Source organism: Lactuca serriola, chromosome 3 (assembly GCF_051521515.1).
Source record: "Lactuca serriola cultivar US96UC23 chromosome 3, Lser_US96UC23_V15, whole genome shotgun sequence".
NCBI classification, from domain to species: domain Eukaryota; kingdom Viridiplantae; phylum Streptophyta; class Magnoliopsida; order Asterales; family Asteraceae; genus Lactuca; species Lactuca serriola.
Window position 1 is genome coordinate 143996428 of NC_136410.1, and position 19471 is coordinate 144015898.

The 19471-nt window shown below is 43.2% G+C and overlaps 2 protein-coding genes across 2 annotated transcripts; one reads left to right on the top strand and one right to left on the bottom strand.

Annotated features, from left to right (window-relative positions):
- Nucleotides 1-7722: 7722 nt before the first annotated feature.
- LOC145095763 (uncharacterized) lies at nt 7723-8253 on the top strand. Its single transcript, XM_079033592.1, has one exon. It carries the CDS (start codon nt 7723-7725, stop codon nt 8251-8253), a length of 531 nt encoding a protein of 176 aa, XP_078889718.1.
- A 10022-nt stretch (nt 8254-18275) lies between these two features.
- On the bottom strand, nt 18276-19028 carry LOC145095764 (uncharacterized). The gene has a single exon (XM_079033594.1). It carries the CDS (start codon nt 19026-19028, stop codon nt 18276-18278), a length of 753 nt encoding a protein of 250 aa, XP_078889720.1.
- Nucleotides 19029-19471: the final 443 nt, after the last annotated feature.

The following is a 19471-nucleotide window of genomic DNA, read 5'->3' on the forward strand; positions in this document are numbered from 1 at the left end:
GAGGACAGAGAGAGTCTTAAAGGTCTTGAAAGTCTCAAGAACTAATCAAGAATAAAACCTGAATTTCTTCACTAGCACACGACTTGAGGTTTATAACCTATCGTGTTGACATATTCTGTGCCCATTCCAGTTAAAGTTGGCTTTGCATATGAGTTCTTAGAGTTCTCAATTTGTTGCGCAATAACTTGGAAGCAATGGCAGGCCCTTGAGCTGCCAGGTGGCAAGAAGTTAAGATTGAGTTCAGTCCATATGAGTTTGGATTTGTCATTATTCTTGTCTTGTGACTATGGCTTTGACAATTCACATGGATAAGAACACATACACCATTAAGTCTAAGTGTCATAAGGTTTCTTTCCGATTCATGAAAATGATGGTGAGGAAACACTTTCACTAAGTAGATTTTAGCTAGGTAGCAATTGTGATATTTGCATTCTCAAAGTCGTTAGTGGAGCGTGTGTGGTTTACCGGCACACTAACCTGGACTTGTGAGAAGTGGAAAAAAGGTCTAACCATTATGATTACAGCATCCCTCTTCATAATTGTTTAGACACACAAGTCTGCTATCTAAGGGAAGGTGTATGATTTTGATAAAGTTTTATCAAAACAATCTAGTATTAGAAATCTGAACTTTGGTAAGAAAGTCAGCTGATTTCTGGGTACATGTCAAAGCTAGTGGGAGCATAAGTGTTATGCTAATAATCATCATGTTAGTCAGAGCATGATAATTATGATAAAGGTTGAAAGTTAGCAATGTTAATTATAGAAAACAAAATGTTTCAATTGGGAAAAAGTTGTTTTGCTATAATTAAGGGAGAGGAAATTATACTTCATCTCAAATCTATAAGCTTAGATCATGAGGTTTTAATCATTTAGTCAAGGAAATATATATGAATTTCATGTTGGAATGGCTCAACATAAGGAAATTCTTTATATGGGTCCATTGTTTGCATTCTAAAATTCGATTATGATTACGGCATCCCTTTTCATAATCTGAATTATGAGAACTTGGCAAATTGAAATGGAAATATTATAGCAAAAGACTGGTTTAGTCTTTATGTGAGACATCATGAATCGTGTCCCATATGCTTCGGACATAGGATCGATTACATGTGCTATATTCATCCATTCTAAAATTTTCCAAATGCCTGGGGCATTAAGAAGGGAAAAGGTTTAGAACTGGATATGACTAAAAGGATTAAACAACTGTTGAGGACAATCTAAGGTTTGCAAAGATTGGTTGCTCAAGGACAGTTGGAAGTATAGTGATAATTCTAGAAGGACCATATTGACATAATCTGTAAGGAGGCAACTCTTGTTCAGAAGTGTTAGTTAAAATGGAATCTGGAAATGTTTCAAAGTTAGAATTTTCAATTTGTTTAAGATTAGGAAACTTAGTGCAAGAAGGATGTTTCCAAGGAGCTGATCTCCTTTGGAATAATCTGTAATGATTGTTGTCAAGTCTTTCTAACTTTGTGCATAATCATTACAAGAGGATCAATGCATATAAGTTTAGAATCTAACAGATTTCAGTAAATGGCATGAGTTTGGAATTCTTGCATTTGCAGTAAGGATTTGGGACTGTGAAAAGAGGATCATTGAAGTTATGTTCAATTGATCTAGTTCACAAAGTGAAGATCATAGACAAACATAGTATGCATACTTGGTGTGTGGCATGACTAGTGTTTAGAAAACATAGTGTACATGCTTGGAGCATGGGACAACTATTGTTTTAAATTCAAGAATAAAGTTGATAGCTGAAACAGTATACAATGAATAATGTGTAATCATATGGTGATAAATAAAAGGTGTTTTATTTATGTTCATAGGTTTTGATACCATATTGGATTCAATTATTATTGTGTTTCACTTTGCATGTTTTGACTTCCCGAATAAACTGGGTTATTCTTCCGGAATGACTAAGTTATTCAAACCATCCACAGTCGGTCATATGTTGGAAGTAGATATGAATTAAGACTGTCATGGGTTGGCTTGTAGAGGTATAAGGTGTTGGACAAAGGGCTACAACACTCATGAGTGCTCATAAGTTCTGAGTATTGGATTCAACTCGCGCTCATTGGAATCACATCATGGATTTTATCACGAGTGATCATGAGACGATAATATCTTATATTCTTCAAACCTAGAGATATGAGTTGTTACTATGAGTTGGTTGTACATTGATTGCACGAAAACGCATTTGGTAACTCGGTGCTATAAAACGTGCCTTTGTGTATGATTCAACAAGTAGTAGAACAAGCCATATGAGTCAAAGTTTATCCATTCCTTTTACCTTCGGGATAAAAGCGATATCTGTGGGCCCCTCGATGATTTGATGATGGCAAATGGAAGTGCTCGGCCGGGCCAGGACTGATTTGATTTGTTCAATTAGTCAGTCGTCATAAATCGGAAATCGGGAAACAACAAATGGACAGAGAGAATGATTATAATCCATGTCTCAGTTCATATGATATCCAGAATGGAGGAATATATGATCCCTTATCTAATGCACAAGTCATTGACAAAGGTCAGAGTTCATGTACAAGGTCAGAGTTCGACAGAAGCTTTTGAGAGCTACGATTGCCAGTTGGTTCCTGAAGTCATACGCAATAATAGTTTTAGACTTATCCAAGTGGGAGACTGTTGGATTAATGTCTAAGTCCATAACTATAATTGGTAAGACTTGACCCGACCTGGCATGGTCCATTTGGGTTACATGGCATCATGCACTTGGATAGACTATAATGAGAGAAATAAGACACTTATGGTCATTAATATATTATAAGTTCTAGTATATTAATAATAAGAATAATAAGATTATTTAATTAGTATTGATCAAGAATTAATCTAGGATTAATTAAGTGATCAAAAGAAGACTAATTAAATATATGGGTTGATTGTGTAAATCATCCATACTTGTATAGTGGGCAAATGCTCCATGGATAATCAGGTTGGGCTAAAACCCATAGGATGGTCCATGGATGCTCCATGGTGTATTTGAACCCATGGATCCAAGGAAATGGAAAGTCATGACAGTTAGGGTTTACCCTAATTGTAACACTGTATAAAGATCTTATTCTTGACAAAATCGGCCACTAGTATCAATCTAGTGAAGGGCTAGCCGATTTCATGAGTTGTGGATTTCTCTCAAGTTATTCCAAGTGTATTTGGTGTTGTGTGAACCATTTGAGGTGTCACACTTGGGGCACTTGGCACTCAAGATTCATGAAGACTTTCTACATGAAAGAGGTATGTATTCTATCTTCTTATATTCATTATTTTGTATGCTAGATTAGGATAATACCTTGGAAGTTCTTATTTGCATGTATAATAGAGAAAACATAGATCCAAGGTATTTAGGGTTGCATGTACACTTAGGAGTGTTAGAATGCTCAAAACCCAACAGTCTCCTCCAAAAGTGATCCTGTCTGGTACGGACTAAGCAGGAGCGCTAGGTATAAAAAGATGTGCACACAAGACCAGAGAGGTAAGCTCTCTAACCAATCTTGAGAGAACAAACACAAACCCTAAAGTCATCCTAACTTGACCGTCGGAGCGTTCTCCCGGGAACCCCTCCCGGGAAGTGGCTGGCAGCCCTTGTTCTTTGTGATATTGCAGTTATAATCAGGCAACCAAGAAGATCTCATCCCAGAGTCAGAAGCAAGGTCTCATCCGGGACTAGGTTCCATCATTTGGCGCCATCCATTTGTGAGACGAAGAACACAAACAAAAGCACGAAAGCAAGCATCAATGGCGTCCAACGGTAGTGGGGGACTACCAATTAGTCCCATACGTCCCATGACGACGTTGGACGAAACGTCACCGCCTACAACGATCAACAGGCCAGTTTTGGGCGAAGGAAGTTCTACAACAACGGCCGTAAATATTTCGCAACCGTTGTTTTTTCAGCAAGGAACAACTCCGGTGGAGCTACTTTCTCCTACACAGCTTCAGATGTCGCCGTTCTTTGCGCTGCCACTGCAACAGGCGCGAACAGTCCACTCAACTGCACCTCCGTCGAGCCATATTTTCAACCTTTCACCATCATTCATAACACCTACATCGTTCCAGACGACTGGTGGACAGAGTTCCACAACGCTAGTACCACCATTGGCACAAACCATGATGAACCATTCACCACCCGTCTACCCGACGGTTCGAGCATGGACTGGACCGACTATTCCCCCAAACAACAGCTTACAACAGTTGATAATGATCAACCCTGTTACATCCATGGACCCTTTCTCCACTAGCTATCCCCTCCAGTTACCATTCCAGCCATACCCCTTTTATGGACCAAGTTCAGGCTACCTTACGCCCCTACAGCATGGAATGAGTTCTCAATACCAGCAAGGGATGTCGACTGTTCCAAACCAGGATGGTTTTTCCCGGAGCATAACATCTCCGTTTGTTAAAGAGTTGTTGGATTACGAAATACCAAACACTGCAAATCTCCCGACGCTTAAAACGTACAATGGAACTACCAACCCAAATAGCCACATTGATACATATGAATGGACGATGACGTCGCTAAAGCTTAACGAGAAGTTTTGGTGCACATACTTCTTGACGACGCTCGATGGCAACGCCGGCACATGGTTCAAAACGCTACAACCAGGCAGCATTTCGAACTTCGCTCAGCTCAAGTACCTCTTCCTCACCAACTTCATGTAGCTACGTAAATACAAAGGCGATTCTCATTCAATTATAGGTTGTAAACAAAGGGAGGGGGAGACTGTTCGAGAATACTTTACAAGGTTCATAAACGCTACGTTGGATGTACCGGGGCATGACGAAGGGCTCATTGCTGGTGCTTTCACATGGGGACTCCTTCCTGGGCCCTTTCGCAAAAACTCATGGGAAAGAAGCCTCTAACACGAGCTGAGTTGAAAGAAAGAGTGGAGCGATACCTACGGCAGGAAGATGGTGAAGCAGCCAAGCAGGCCTACTTGAATGCTATGGCGACTAGACATCACCACCCGACCCACACAGATTTCTGAGGGGAGGAAGACACTATGGCTAAGCAAGAAGACCACCGCCACATTTCCGACCATTTATTAAAGACGACAGATGGGGTCGCCGCCCAGAAGTATATGCAGTGTCTGAGAAACAACAGCCAGCCAAGTCGCCTAAGAGTCGGCACTGTGAGTACCACAAAAGCAAAACGCATGATACAGCTAGCTGTTTGGTACTAAAGAAGGAGATGGAGGAGAAACAACTTAAGGGAGACCTGGTGGAGGTGGCGCGAAGCCTACGTGCCAAATTCGATGCTGAGAACGCCAAGGGTCCTTCCCGCGAAGGAGTTCAGCCCAAGGAGATATTCATGATACGTAGCAAAAGAAGTAGGGAGGAACAGCGAGGCGAGCAAGTCGTTGTTAAACCGTCAGCACGCGCGCTCACGTTCTCCATACAGGATCCCCGTCTGGACGGCTGGAAAGGTGACAACCCTCTGATAATACAGGCATCCATCAAAGACGTGACTATCCATAGGGTCTATGTAGAAACCGTGAGTTCAGCAGACATCATCTATGAGCATTGTTTCCGGCTCCTTCCGAATCGCTGGAAAGACAATTTGCGACCTACGACAGGTAGGCTGGTGGGATTCACCGGACACAGCCTGTGGCTGTTGGGCACGATCCACCTCCCCTTAACAATCACTAGCCACGACAAGCAGCGGAAGAAGACCGCCCTGATAGACTTTGTGGTCATTCGACACTCGGCGGAGCACAACATCATCTTAGGGAGGACTGCCCTCTTGAAGCTAGGGGCCGTACCTTCAACCATGCATGGGATCATGAAATTCGACACACCAAAAGGCGAAGCCACGATTTTGGCCACCCCGCCCAGAGAATTGCGGTGCTATACAGTTATGAAGCCAACAGAAATAACCAAAGGGCCCAAGAGGCCCAGGGGCAATCCTGCAAAGGGTAAGGAGGTAATCAATGAGGGATACCCCGACCAGCCGGTCAATGTTGGAAGCGACCTCCCAAGCCACACAAGAAGAGCACTGGTCGATCTGCTCAAACGCTACAAACATGTATTTGCTTGGACCCCCACGGATATGGTGGGGGTAGAAAGGAAGGTCATTGAACATAAGCTAATGATCAAACCGGGGGTAAAAGAGGTTAAGCAGAAGAAGCGGGTAGAAGGAGGAGACCGTAACAAGGCAATCAATGCAGAAGTGTCTAAGCTGACGGAGGCCGGAATAGTAAGGGAGGCGATGTTCCCAACGTGGATTGCAAACCCAGTTATGGTCCACAAGCAGGATGGGTCGTGGCACCTGTGCATCGACTTTTCTGATCTAAACAAGGCATTCCCTAAGCATTACTACCCACTCCCGGAAATCGATCAGAAGGTAGAGTCGCTACAGGGATTTAAACTAAAATGCTTCTTGGATGCATACAAAGGGTATCACCAGATATTGATCAGCAAAGAAGACAAAGAGAAAACAGCCTTCTATACAGACCATGGCACGTTCTGCTACACCAAGATGCCTTTTGGGTTAAAGAATGTAGGGGCAACATACCAGCGGCTAGTCGACTCGATATTCGCCAAGCAGATTGGAAGGCATATTAACGTTTATGTAGATGATATGGTGATTAAGAGTCCAAATGAAGAAAATATGCTGCAAGACATCGAAGAGACTTTCAAGACATTAGAGGTGGCCAAGATGAAACTAAGCCCAGCCAAATGCACGTTTGGAGTGGAAGAGGGGCAATTCTTGGGCTACTATGTTACTAGACAAGGCGTCCAGCCCAGCCCGACCAAGGTCGACAAGTTCATCGAGACGCCAACCCCAAACTCTCTTAGAGATGCACAAGGTCTGAATAGGAAGCTCACAGCTCTAAGCAGGTTCATCTCGAAATATGCCGACAAGGCTATGCCACTGTTCCACACCTTATAGGGATGCATCGAGAAAAACAATTTCCAATGGACGAATGAAGCTGAGAAGGCGCTCCAGAGAATCAAGGAAGAACTGCACAAGCTGCCGACTCTAGCAACCCTCATCCCTGGAGAAACATTACAAGTGTATCTTTCAACATCAGGCGAAGCGATATCATCGGTATTGGCTGTGGAAAGGGAAGGGGAGCAGAGACCGGTATACTTTGTTAGCAGAGCGCTGCAGGGACCAGAACTCAACTATCCCACGCTGGAAAAATTGGTGCCGGCACTCATCTACGCTGCGAGACGATTAAGGCGTTACTTCCAGGCACATCAAATCGAGGTACTCACAAGCTACCCCATTAAACAGATCTTGCTTAAGTCGGAGACGTCGGGTCGGCTGGCCAAGTGGGCAATTGAACTGGGAGAGCACGATATAAACTACCGCCTAAGAACAAGTATCAAAGGGCAGGCGCTGGCTGATTTCTTACTAGAAATTCCTGACGGAGGGAACCCGACGAAAGAAAAGGTGTGGGTAGTTGAAGAGGCCCCTACCGGCGATGGTTCATGGACACTGTACACAAACGGAGCATCCAGCAGGGAAGGCTCAGGGGCGGGGCTGATCCTGACTAGCCCAGAAGGAGAAGAGGTAACCTACGCCCTCCGTTTCGACTTCCATACATCGAACAACGAGGCAGAGTATGAGGCGCTGCTCGCAAGGTTGCGACTCGCCAAACGGATGGGTGCGAAGCTGTAACAGCACTAACCGACTCAAGGTTAGCAGCGAACCAAGTTAATGGGAGTTTCGAGGTAAGAGACCAAAGAATGGGAAAGTATGTAAAGATGGTAAAGCAACTTGTAGGATCATTCGGCCAATTTACAATCAAGCAGATACCCAGAAGTGAGAACAAGAGGGCAGACGCTTTGAGCAAGCTAGCGTCCACTTGTTTTGACCACCTGTCAAAGAAAGTTTTAGTGGAGGTGCTCCGGGAGAGAAGCATTGATGAACAGCAGGTGAACACCTTGACCCTTGCTGGACCCACATGGATGACACCGTTTCGGGAATACCTCCAGAGAGGAGTGTTGCCGAACGACCATGACGAGGCCAGAAAAATACGTATAAAGACGCCCTCATACGCAATGGTGAACGGGGAATTGTACAAGAAGGGATTCACGTCTCCATGGCTAAAATGTGTAGATCAAGCAAGGAGGAGAGAGATATTGCAGGAAGCACACTCAGGGCAGGTAGGCGCACACGAAGGGGCGAGGGATTTGAACGGAATGGTGCTACGAATGGGGGTATACTGGGCGACGATACATCAAGACGCGGCAGAAGTAACCAAGAAATGTTGGGAGTGTCAGTCTTACGCCTAAGTCCAGGCGAAACCCCCGACGCCGCTAAGCAACATATCCAGCCCATGGCCTTTCTACCAGTGGGGCATAGACATAGTGGGTCCATTCCCAGAAGCACCAAGGAAGCTGAAGTATATGGTGGTAGCTGTGGATTACTTCACAAAGTGGATTGAAGCTAAGCCACTGGCATGCATATATGGGAGGCACATGATAAAATTCATTTGGAAAAACATCATGACAAGATTTGGAACACCTAAGGTTCTCATCAACGACAATGGTTTGCAATTCGCTGAGAAACCATTCAGAGAATGGTGCACTGCCAAAGGGATAAGCCAACGCTTCACATCAGTGGCACACCCTCAAGAGAACGGTCAAACGGAGGTGTCCAACCGACCCATTGTCAATGGGATCAAAAGGAGGTTAAGCAAAGCAAAAGGGAATTGGGCAGAGGAGATACCAATGGTGCTATGGTCATACAGGACTACACCACGGGAAAGCACAAGGGAAACCCCTTTCAGCTTGACATATGGGACCGAAGCCATGCTCCCCATGGAAGTGGTAGTGAATACGCCAAGGGTGGCCAACCAAGATGAGGAAAGCAACACACAAGACCTGAGGATAAACTTAGATATCCTAGAGGAGAAACGTGAAGAGTCGGGAGTACGCCAAGCTGTGTATAAACATGCAACAGAAAGGTATTGCAACCAAAGGGTAAAGGAGAAGGCCTTCAAAGTGGGAGAGTATGTCTTGAGGAAAAATGAGGCCAGTCGGGCACAACCCCAGGGAAAGCTGGGCCCAACGTGGGAAGGCCCATACAGGGTCACAGAGGCAAACAAGAATGGGGCATATGTGTTAGAGACGATGGAAGGAAGGCCCATCCCAAGAACATGGAATGCTAGGAACCTAAAGAAATATTTTTTTCTAAGGAAGAGGAAAGATGTAACCCTAGTTGGTTGATGTTCCATTGAGTATGTTGCACCCTAGAGTACTTAGAGTACGTCTATCCATGCTAAGTGACATGAGAATTGATACTCAGTGTATTTCTATGTTTAAAGACATGAGTTTAGTAGTCGACATATATAGAATTTCATGCATAAGTGACATGAGCTTAATACTTAGTGTATTTAAAAAACCCGCGGTTAAATAATAATGCAATTGCTAATCTCTCATACTTAGTGTAATAATATCCAATGATTGAATGATGAGTGCTAAGTGCATTCAATGTGAACACTTAGTGTGTCAATGGCAACAAAAACAAGGCAAAATGTTTGTCACATCTTGAGCAATATGCAATAAACGAATAAGCCAAGCACAAAACAAAAAAAAGTAGATAGTAGATAATGCTTAGTGCATGTCAAACATATATATATATATATATATATATATATATATATATATATATATATATATATATATAAACATTGTTCTTGGCAGTTCAACCATTGCAAAGAAAAACACATAGACTAAGCAAAAAAAAGAAATATCATGGCTCCGAACCATCACCAACAACCTTATCACCAACCACAGCCCCCTCCACAACATCATCCTTACCTACTTTCCCAGCCAACCCACCAGAAACTTCCCTATCATCCACCATTTCATCAACATCATCACCTCTAACACCTGCTCGATCATCACCACTAGCACCACGATCATTCCCATTCCCTCCCACATTAATGTCATTCACAAGCACCATATCACGACCTGCAACATCGTCAGGAGTGCCCTCTGAACCAAAAGAACACAACTCTCACAAACAATCAATACCCATCTCTCCCGGAACCCAACAGACCTGCGTGATCTATGCTAGCGAAGGACAACAGAGCATCACTTACGCTAACCACAGGCCCGACAGACAGCGAACCAACACCCGCCTCCCCAACTTCACCACCACTTGAAGTTTTCTGGACTGAATCAACCCCAACCATATATGCATCATGGCGGATAAGAATGATAGCATTGGTAAAGTCAGGATGCTCCATCAGCTTATCAACGATACACACAACACCGATTTGCAACAGCCAATCCAAGTCTCGACGAGCAGCGCACACATATGCTTGCAGCGATGACACTAGCTTGTCACGGTCAATGGCGTCATACTCGAGACTTTCAACCTGGATCATTAAACCGTCATTCATTTGAGTGAGAGAATCAACCTTGGCCTCCAATGCAGCCCTAGCCTCATCAAGAACATTCTTCTCAGATGCCACCAACTCATATTTCTTTTCAGCTGAGCGAATAATCGTCGCCAATCTCACCCAGGCGGTGCTCCAGGCTTGCCACACGCGATCCATAGGTGGCATGAGCAACCTCCATCTTGCCAAGGCTATGGATGCACCGGGAACCTGCAAAAAAGATAGAACATCACCTGCGCAGCAGCATAGGCCATGTTGTGAGCAAGGGCAGGGCTACCCATCGCATCCATATCCCCCACTGCAGCTGGAGGGAAGACATGGCGCGAGAACTCCAAGGCATTGGCACGAACAGAAAGACGAGAATCGTTGCGAAGATCCCAAGATGGCACAAAAATCGTCGATCCAGAACCACCATCACCAGGGCCACCATATTTGGAGACTGTAACTGGCCCGTGGGGACCGAAGCCTTTTGCGGGAGAAAGCTTGGAAGGGACAAACGGAACACTTGGAGAAGGGGTTGAAGAAAAATCTAGAAAATCGGGTTGTTCAGTCGCCCTATTGACTCCCTCAGACTGTTGCACGTCATCATCGGGAATCACAACCACGCCAGCGGAGGTGGAGCTCACTAGCGTAGAACTCATCGAGCTCAACAGACGAGAAAAGTTGCGCCTAGTATGCACCCTCTTGGGGGAAGGAGGAGCACCAGTCACCGGCTCACCCATCGCCTGCATAGCTTTCCGTTTCGCCTGCATCCGCCAAACGTTAGCAATGATACCCTCTTTGTTGTCCTCACCGTCCTCCGGGGAAGGGGAAGGAGCACCGCCCATTGGCATAACAGAGGAAATTGGGTGGGCAAGCAATGGATCTCCCTCAGACGCCAACGAGCCTGCTGGAGGGACAGGAGGAGAAGGGGTCTTGAGACAGTCTGACCGACGAGGAGGGGGAAGAAGCTCGAACAGATCCACCTCATGAAACTCCAGTTTGCCTCGATAGCGTTTACGCAACACCTCATCCATGGATAAGGAAGACTTAACACCTAAAGAAAAGTAGAATGAAATGTAAGTCACATGGAGGCGGTTAAGAGAAACACCAAAAAAGTAAAGTAAAGAGAGAAACAGGACGAATGCGACACTCACCATCAATGACGGGGTAGAACACCGCCATCTTGCCACGACGCCTCCAGGAGGGGCTCATCCCTACCCCGGACAGAAGCGCTTCGGAGTAATCTTCAGCGATTACCTGCACACTTTTCAGGTAATCAGTGACTTCTTGATTGTGAGGGAAGAGCTTAGGGACAGTATCGGCGAAAGCATTGGCATGATAACGACCACTCCCAACCAGTTCATGATTCACCCACAACCATTTGTCTTGCCAATTCTTGGGGGTGTGCCCATCAGGAACTAGGGCATGTCCCCCTCGCCGGGCCGAAAAAGTACACTTATCTCTGGTAAGGCAGAACCGGAAGAAGAACTTGAAGACGAAGTAGTCGGGAACATACCCATTGGCTCTACAGATCATCTCGAAGGCAACCACTTTGTTGACAGCATTAAGGGTCAACATCTGAAGACTACAGCCATCCTTCTGAAGAACCTCCTCTTGGAAATCTGTCAAAGGAAATCGTATGCTAATATCTAAGGTTTTTAGGAAAACCCCAATTTTTCCAGGGGGGGGGGGTGGGGAGAAGAGATGCTAGAGCTAGCAGAGGGAAATTCTACACCTTCTAAAGGAGACAAACCATAAGTGGCCTCCAACTGTTGATACTCAACGGTAGAAGGGACAATTCCGGGAAGATTAGCCATGAAAGGAGAGAAAAGAAGAATATGCAGGGAAAAGAGGGAAGAAATGGCGAGAATCGTTCTCTGTAAATCCCCTTTAAAGGAAAAGGAAGAGGCGGGACATTCAAATGTCTGACACGCTGACGTAACCGCTGACGTAACCGTTAGCAGTCAAGCGCGGTCACGTCGCCATAAAGAGTGGAGTAACGATGGACACGCGTCAATCAATTAAGTCCAGAACGTCGTAACTAGCGCTACAACGCTACGGCTACTGGACTGGGTGACTTGATGGTGTGCCTAGGGCAGCACAGCAGAACCGCGTCCAAGCCCTAGAACCGGGCACACCAGCCAGGCTCAGCCCAGCAGGCTCAGCGCCCGCTGGCGCCCCGGGGAGCGAAACGGACAGGCGGAAGGCTCGCGCCCGCCAAGTAACGCTCCTTGCTCCAAGACAAGAGATACGGTCAGGAGACAAAGGGCAGGATCAGAGCATTACCATAGGAGCCAATGAGAGCGCTCTAGCGGTTGAGGGCGCACGACCCTCCAATTAGCGCCTCTGGCCTTGTCTCCTCCAAAAGTGATCTTGTCTGGTACGGACCAGGCAAGAGCGCTAGGTATAAAAGGATGTTCACACAAGACCAGCGAGGTAAGATCTCTAACCAATCTTGAGAGAACAAACACAAACCCTAAAGTCATCCTAACTTGACCGTCGGAGCGTTCTCCCAGGAACCCCTCCCGGGAAGCGGCTGACGGCCCTTGTTCTTTGTGATTGCAGTTATAATCAGACAACCAAGAAGATCTCATCCCAGAGTCAGAAGCAAGGTCTCATCCGGGACAAGGTTCCATCAGTATGAATTATCGTTACTCCTATGACTCTGCAACTATGGTATAGACTAAACAGATGTTCTCTTTTTTGTGATAAAGGGGTATGTTTTTAGGTTCCCTAGCTATCACGATCTCCTCAGGACGTGTGATAGTTATACCTTGGAGGGAATGTAGTTGATCAGGCTACATCCGCTCCTTGATACAACTAAGAACAGTGCTGGATTAACCGGGATACTAGCATTATCTTGTTTTGTTCGGTGTTATGTTCTTTTTCCTAATACAAGCAATAGTGTTTTTGTTGTTATGTTTTACTTGTTTTGTTCAGAGTTGTGTTAGTCCCTCTTTTAGTTTATAGTTGCATATCAATGTGTGGTTAGATATGCTAGTTCACTATAAACAGAGCTCTGATACCAACCTATGACACCCCCGAACCAGACCGCGGAAACGTCCGAGGGCTATTGTGACTCAATTGAATACCATCACAATGATTATACATGAATCATAACATCATTCATCACCATGCATTGTATTATTACAACTGATATTGTTTACATTCAGTACATTGTTTTAAACATTACATTTCCATAACTTAAACCGTTCGATACTAATTTAAACAAAACACCGTGACATCAATGGATACATATTCTTCAATTTACCTGTTACCTGAGAATACAAGTATTTTGGAAAAACGTCAACATATGAAATGTTGGTGAGTTCATAAGTCATGTTTGAAAAATAATGATTTTTGTGTAGTTTGAAAACCTAGAAAATCCGATATTTTCTGAAACGAATATTGTATATAAGAAAAAGTGTGGAGATCCGTAGTATGCTTGTCAATTTTTGTAAACGTGTATAATTGTTAAACCTTGTATACATCACTTAGGTAAAAGTGTTGAACTTCCCGGGAAAACCCGATGTTTTCCTCATACATAAAATTTCGTGTCTTGTTTATTGTTATATCGATACGACGATTGTTTCCGATAATTCCAGGTGACATTGGATTAATTATGGGTTGTGAGTCCTTATAATCACGCATTAATGAAGATGACTAGTTTATAACTACCAGATACAAACGATCCCTTAGGCTTCGTCCGTATTACTCACTTAATCCAACCACCCTGACTTCTCATAGCCCCACAACCGAGGAGAAAGGAAGGTAGGAAGCCCCCATTATTTCCATAAGTCATTCAAGGCTATCGGGAATGCGAAAGGCACTTGGCCCGACTCGCATTTGACTTCTCGACTTTGCTAGCAGTACCAATGGGCCCTTGGGACCCAACAGCACAATAAAGCTATTGAAAGTCCTTTTACATGAAATTAGGTCATAGAAGGCCCAATAACATGTAAGCGCGTTCCCTTCGGGCCTAAAGATCATGTTATTGGGCTAGCTAGGCCCAACAAGCACGATTTGAAACTTTCAAGCCCAAAGATTGTATATTGACTTCTCTTAAATTTCGCATGTTCACGATTTGAAACTTTCAAGCCCAAAGATTGTTTATTGATTTTTGATTCGTTATTGATTCGAGACCGAATCAATTCGTTTGGTAACGATATTGGTGTTGAAAGTGAATTTGTTATTACGTTTCGCCGGTAGCCGTGGTGCTCGTATTTTATCTTAAGGGATTTATTGTTTAAAAATAAGAGTTTACCTTTTTATGACCCTTCTTGGATAAAATTTACACTTTTAACCCTTTATATAAAAGAATTTCCATTTTAGTCCTTAAACCATTTTTCTTGACACTTAGTATCAAAACTTATTGAAAAGACATTTTCAGCCCAGATTTACTTGTTAAATAGCTTAAGTCCTTCAAAAATGGAATTTTCTCGGTTGGAACCCTCATTTTCGCAACTTTACAGTTTTGGCCCAAAATGGAAAATTTTTGCATTTTTGATACATTTTGACTTTGAAAAATATTTTTGACCCTTGAAATAGTTTTATTACACTTGTAATCCCCTGTTTTACAGAAACTTGCAATTTCAGCCCCTCAATTTCAAAAATCTCGCAATTTGGGGCTTATTGGGCCGAAAAGCCCAATTTAGCCCATTATGTTCAAATTTTACATTTTAAGCCCCTCAAAAGTGTTGATATTCAGAAAATTTATATTAGAAACTGTTTGGACTCTTTTCAACCTCCAGAAATTATCATTTGTCGTTTTGGGCCCTTAGTTTTGTATTTTTGACAATTTGAGCCCAAAAATGGGTTTTAAGTCCAAAAATGTTCATTCTAACCAAATAAACTATTTTTCTAGACTTGATTAGTGTAAAATGGTATAAGTTATGTTTAGTTCATTCCTCATATTGTAGATCTCGGTTTTTAGGTTCTTTTTGGCTAACATATTCATCACAAAACACATAAGATCATACATACAAGCATAAAAATCACACAAGGCATACATTTAGTCATAGATCTACACATTTGCTTGTATTCTCCCCCACAAAATCTCATAAAAACCGAAAAAGAGGGGGCATGAAGCTCACCTTGGGTGTGGTTTCGGTTTTGGAAGGAGAAATGAGAAAAATTCGACCCTAGCAACCTTCCTTGGAAGATCTCGAACTTGGATGCTTCTAAGGTGCTAAATCATAAGTTTGAATGGATTAAGAGATGATTCTTGAATGGAATGAAATAACTAGCTTATGGATCTAACATCAACTTACCTTAGATGATGTGTTTGTGCGAAAAACCTCCTTGAAAGCTTCCTAATTTTCGAACACTTGGAGAGGAGTGGAGAGAGTTTATTTTGAGAGAGTTTGAGTGAAGTGTGTGTGTGTGTGTGTGTGTTTGGGTTCGGCCAAGAATCAAGAAGAAAGGAGAGAAGAGAGATATGTGAAAGGATGGTGCATGTAAGTATGAGTCCTCTTGCATGGAAGTCCCTTGAATAATTGTGAGGTGGCACACACAAAGTCAACTCTTCCTTCCTTTGGGCTTGGGCCGAGAATGGAGAGGGAAAGAGGAGATTTTTGGGCTTTTTGCCCTTAAGCCCATATTATAGTTAAGCTAGATGATGCTTGACTCAAATAAATCAAAATATAATTTTTATGACCTATTAGGGCTAAATTAGGTAAATTATGCCCCAAAATGGTTCATGTAATTAATTTATTTCACTTTAGGCCCAATATGGCCCAAAATATTGAAATACATGGAAGTGGGTCCAACTAGAGCCCATTTAAGAGTTCTAAGCCCAAGATGGTCAAATTGGAAGCTTATTGGTCCATTAGGCCCAATAAGGAATTCCTAGTCCAAAATGGACTTAAACAAGAACTCCTAGGGTTTCCAATTGCTTATTGACTATTTGAAATCCTTGCACGGGGTGTTTGTTTGAAATTTTATTGTCATAGAGTATGCATCATACATGCTCTTATGTCTTTGATTCATAGTTACAAGGCACGAAAATTTCTAGTTGTGACAATAAAGGTATTGACCTTTATAGGGATATCGTGAAGCCATGGGATGATTACTTCGTTGTCTGTCGGCTCTATATTATCGATTCTTAATTTGATTTCCTCTACGTGAAAAATACCATCATCCGATAAGGGACAGATCCAAGATTCTGGATCTGGAGAAAGTCGATACTCACCAATGGCCTCATACAACATCTGAAAGCTATGAGTTTGAGAACCAGTTGCAGGGGTTGATCTCCATTGCCAAGTATAGCCTTCCACTTGCACTCTTTGGCTAATCCTGCAAGCTTTACGCTTTTCAAGTTGGTATAGTTCTGGGAATTGATCCTTTAGTGGCTCGCCATCACACCATTCATCCATCCAGAAGAGGGTATCGTTACCATTCTTCACTTTCTTCTTTAGAATGTCTCGAAAACTTATCCAAACTTTAGTTAATTCATTCGCCACCTCTGCAATATTGTTCCACACACCTGCAAAAGTTCTTTTCGATAAAACATTAGCAAGTTTGTTTTTCAGATTATGAATACCCGTAATTACACGACTCCATAAGGCTGTTTTATTTGTTTTTAATGCCCACCACCATTTGACAATCATTAATATGTTGAAGGCCCTGAGAGATCCAAGACCAAGCCCCCTTTTTCCTTTGGAGCAATGATCTTTTCCCACGATACCGAAGCAATTTTATACTTGTTATTGCTCCCGCCCCATAAGAACTGTCTACGAATCTTTTTCCAGGAGGTCGATGACCCCCACTGGGGCCACGAAAATAGAGAAATAATATGACGGAAGACTGCCCAGGACAACTTTGGCTAAGGTTAATCTTCCTCCAAAGGATAGTGCTTTCGATTTCCAAGGCGAGAGCTTAGAATAAAAATGGTCAATTATAGGCTTCCAATGTTTCTTTAGCTTCATGTTCGCGCCAACCGGGACCCCCAGGTAAGTGAAGGGTAACGATGTCGGTTGGCAGCCCAAGGGGGCAGCCCATCGAGAAACCTCAGCCGTGTCAACACCAACACCAAAAACCCTGGATTTGTTAAAGTTTACCTTTAATCCTGACGCTACTTGAAAGCACCTTAACACCTTTGCTAAATTTTTTAGGTTACTTTGACTCCACTCACCCACGAAAATGGCGGCATCAGCGTAGAGCAAATGAGATATTGACAATTCTGTATTAGGAATTTTAAGACCTTGAAAGAGGCCTTTCTGACAAGTTGTTTTCATCGCGATGTTAAGTCCCTCCATGGCAATTATGAATAAGAAGGGTGAGAGTGGATCCCCCCTGCCGAACACCTTTTTCCATACCGAATTCCACCGTTGGAGACCCATTTATAAGCACCGAGAGTCTTGCTGATTGGAGACAGCCCTTCATCCACATAGGCCATTTATCTCCATATCCCATTTGAATAAGTATCGATTCAAGGTACTCCCAATTAACGAAGTCGAAAGCTTTCTCTAGATCCACCTTGAAGAGAAGAATCTGTTTTTTCACCTTTTTGGCCCACGTACATAGCTCATTTACAATCATAGGTCCATCAAGAATATTACGTCCCTTCACGAAAGCTGATTGGGCTTCTCCAATGTTCTTGCCAATCACCATACTAAGTCTATTGGCTAAGGCCTTGGAGATTATTTTGTATAACGAGCCGATTAAGCTAATTGGCCTGTAGTCACCTATATGCAGCGGGTCCTTTATCTTTGGTACAAGCGTGATGAAGGATGAGTTACAACCCCGATCCAACGTTCCATATTTCTCAAAATATTTGACGAATTCCATAATATCCCCCTTCAATACATCCCATAATTTTTTAATAAAATCTAAGGTGAAACCATCTGGGCCAGGTGCCTTATCCCCTCCACACGCCCAGATGGCTCATTTAATTTCTTCAGTTGAGAAGGGTTCTTCAATTATTGATCAAGAGGCTGGATCGAGCGAACAGAATTCACTGCTGATGAGTTTTGGCCTGGAAGGCCACTTTTCTTGAAATTTTTTCTGATAGAAAGATAGAACTTCACCTTGTATTGCTGCCACATCAGTGTTCCAGGATCCATTGATAATCAACCCATGAATGTGGTTCTTGTTTTTCTTATTGTTTACATACCCGTGGAAAAACCGGGTATTGTCATCCCCATCGACTGTCCATCGGATTCTAGCCTTCTGTTTTAAGTCAAGGACAGCAAGTTTTTCAAGCTCCACTATCCTTTGAACACCAAGTCCCCTCTCCTGTAATTCCAGCTCTGATAACGGGTTATTTTCAGCAGCTATGTCGAGTTCCTGTACCTTACTTTTAAGCTTCAGCAGCTCCTCAGTCTCCTTAGGGTGATCCATTGCTCTCCACTTCTTTATTTCATTTTTTAGGAATCGAAATTTGGCCGCGAGGTAAGCATCCGGGTTGCCATATCCCATGAATTTCTCCCATGCTTCTTTGACGATTTGCTCGAATCCATCTCTTTTCAACCATGAGTTGAAGAATCTAAATGGAGTTTTGCCAAAATCAGCTTTGCTGGTCTGAAGAATGATGGGGCAGTGATCTGAAGTCTCCCATGGAGCTGCTGTGACAGACACAGAGGGGAATAGACTAAGGAACTTATTACAAACAAGATATCTATCTAGTTTCCTCATCTTGACATCCGACTGACTGTAATAGGTGAATTTGTGTCCCCCCATTCTCGGTTCATGAAGACATGCTTTTTTGATGAATCTATTAAACCAGAAGGCTTCAGACGGGTTGAATTGGGAGTTGAATCTTTCACAGTCCTTCCTTACGGTGTTAAAGTCTCCAAAAATTATCCAATTTCCAGCTATAAAGGATTTGACGTGGTCTAGTTCTTCATATAGCCGCTTTTTATTTTGTGGATCATGAAGCCCATAGATATTTGCAGCAATCAACTGACCTTGAACATGTTGGGTTTTGAGCAATCTAACACTTCCTAAGTGTGCATGCAACCCTAATAAACCTTGGATCTATGTTTGTCTAAATACATGCAAAATAATAATTTTCCAAGGTTTATAACCTATCTAACATGGCATGGGGAACATTTCAACATAAAAAGTTAGAAGAGATTATATACCTTTTTTATGAGTTTGGTTCTTGAGGAGTTTGAGGGCCA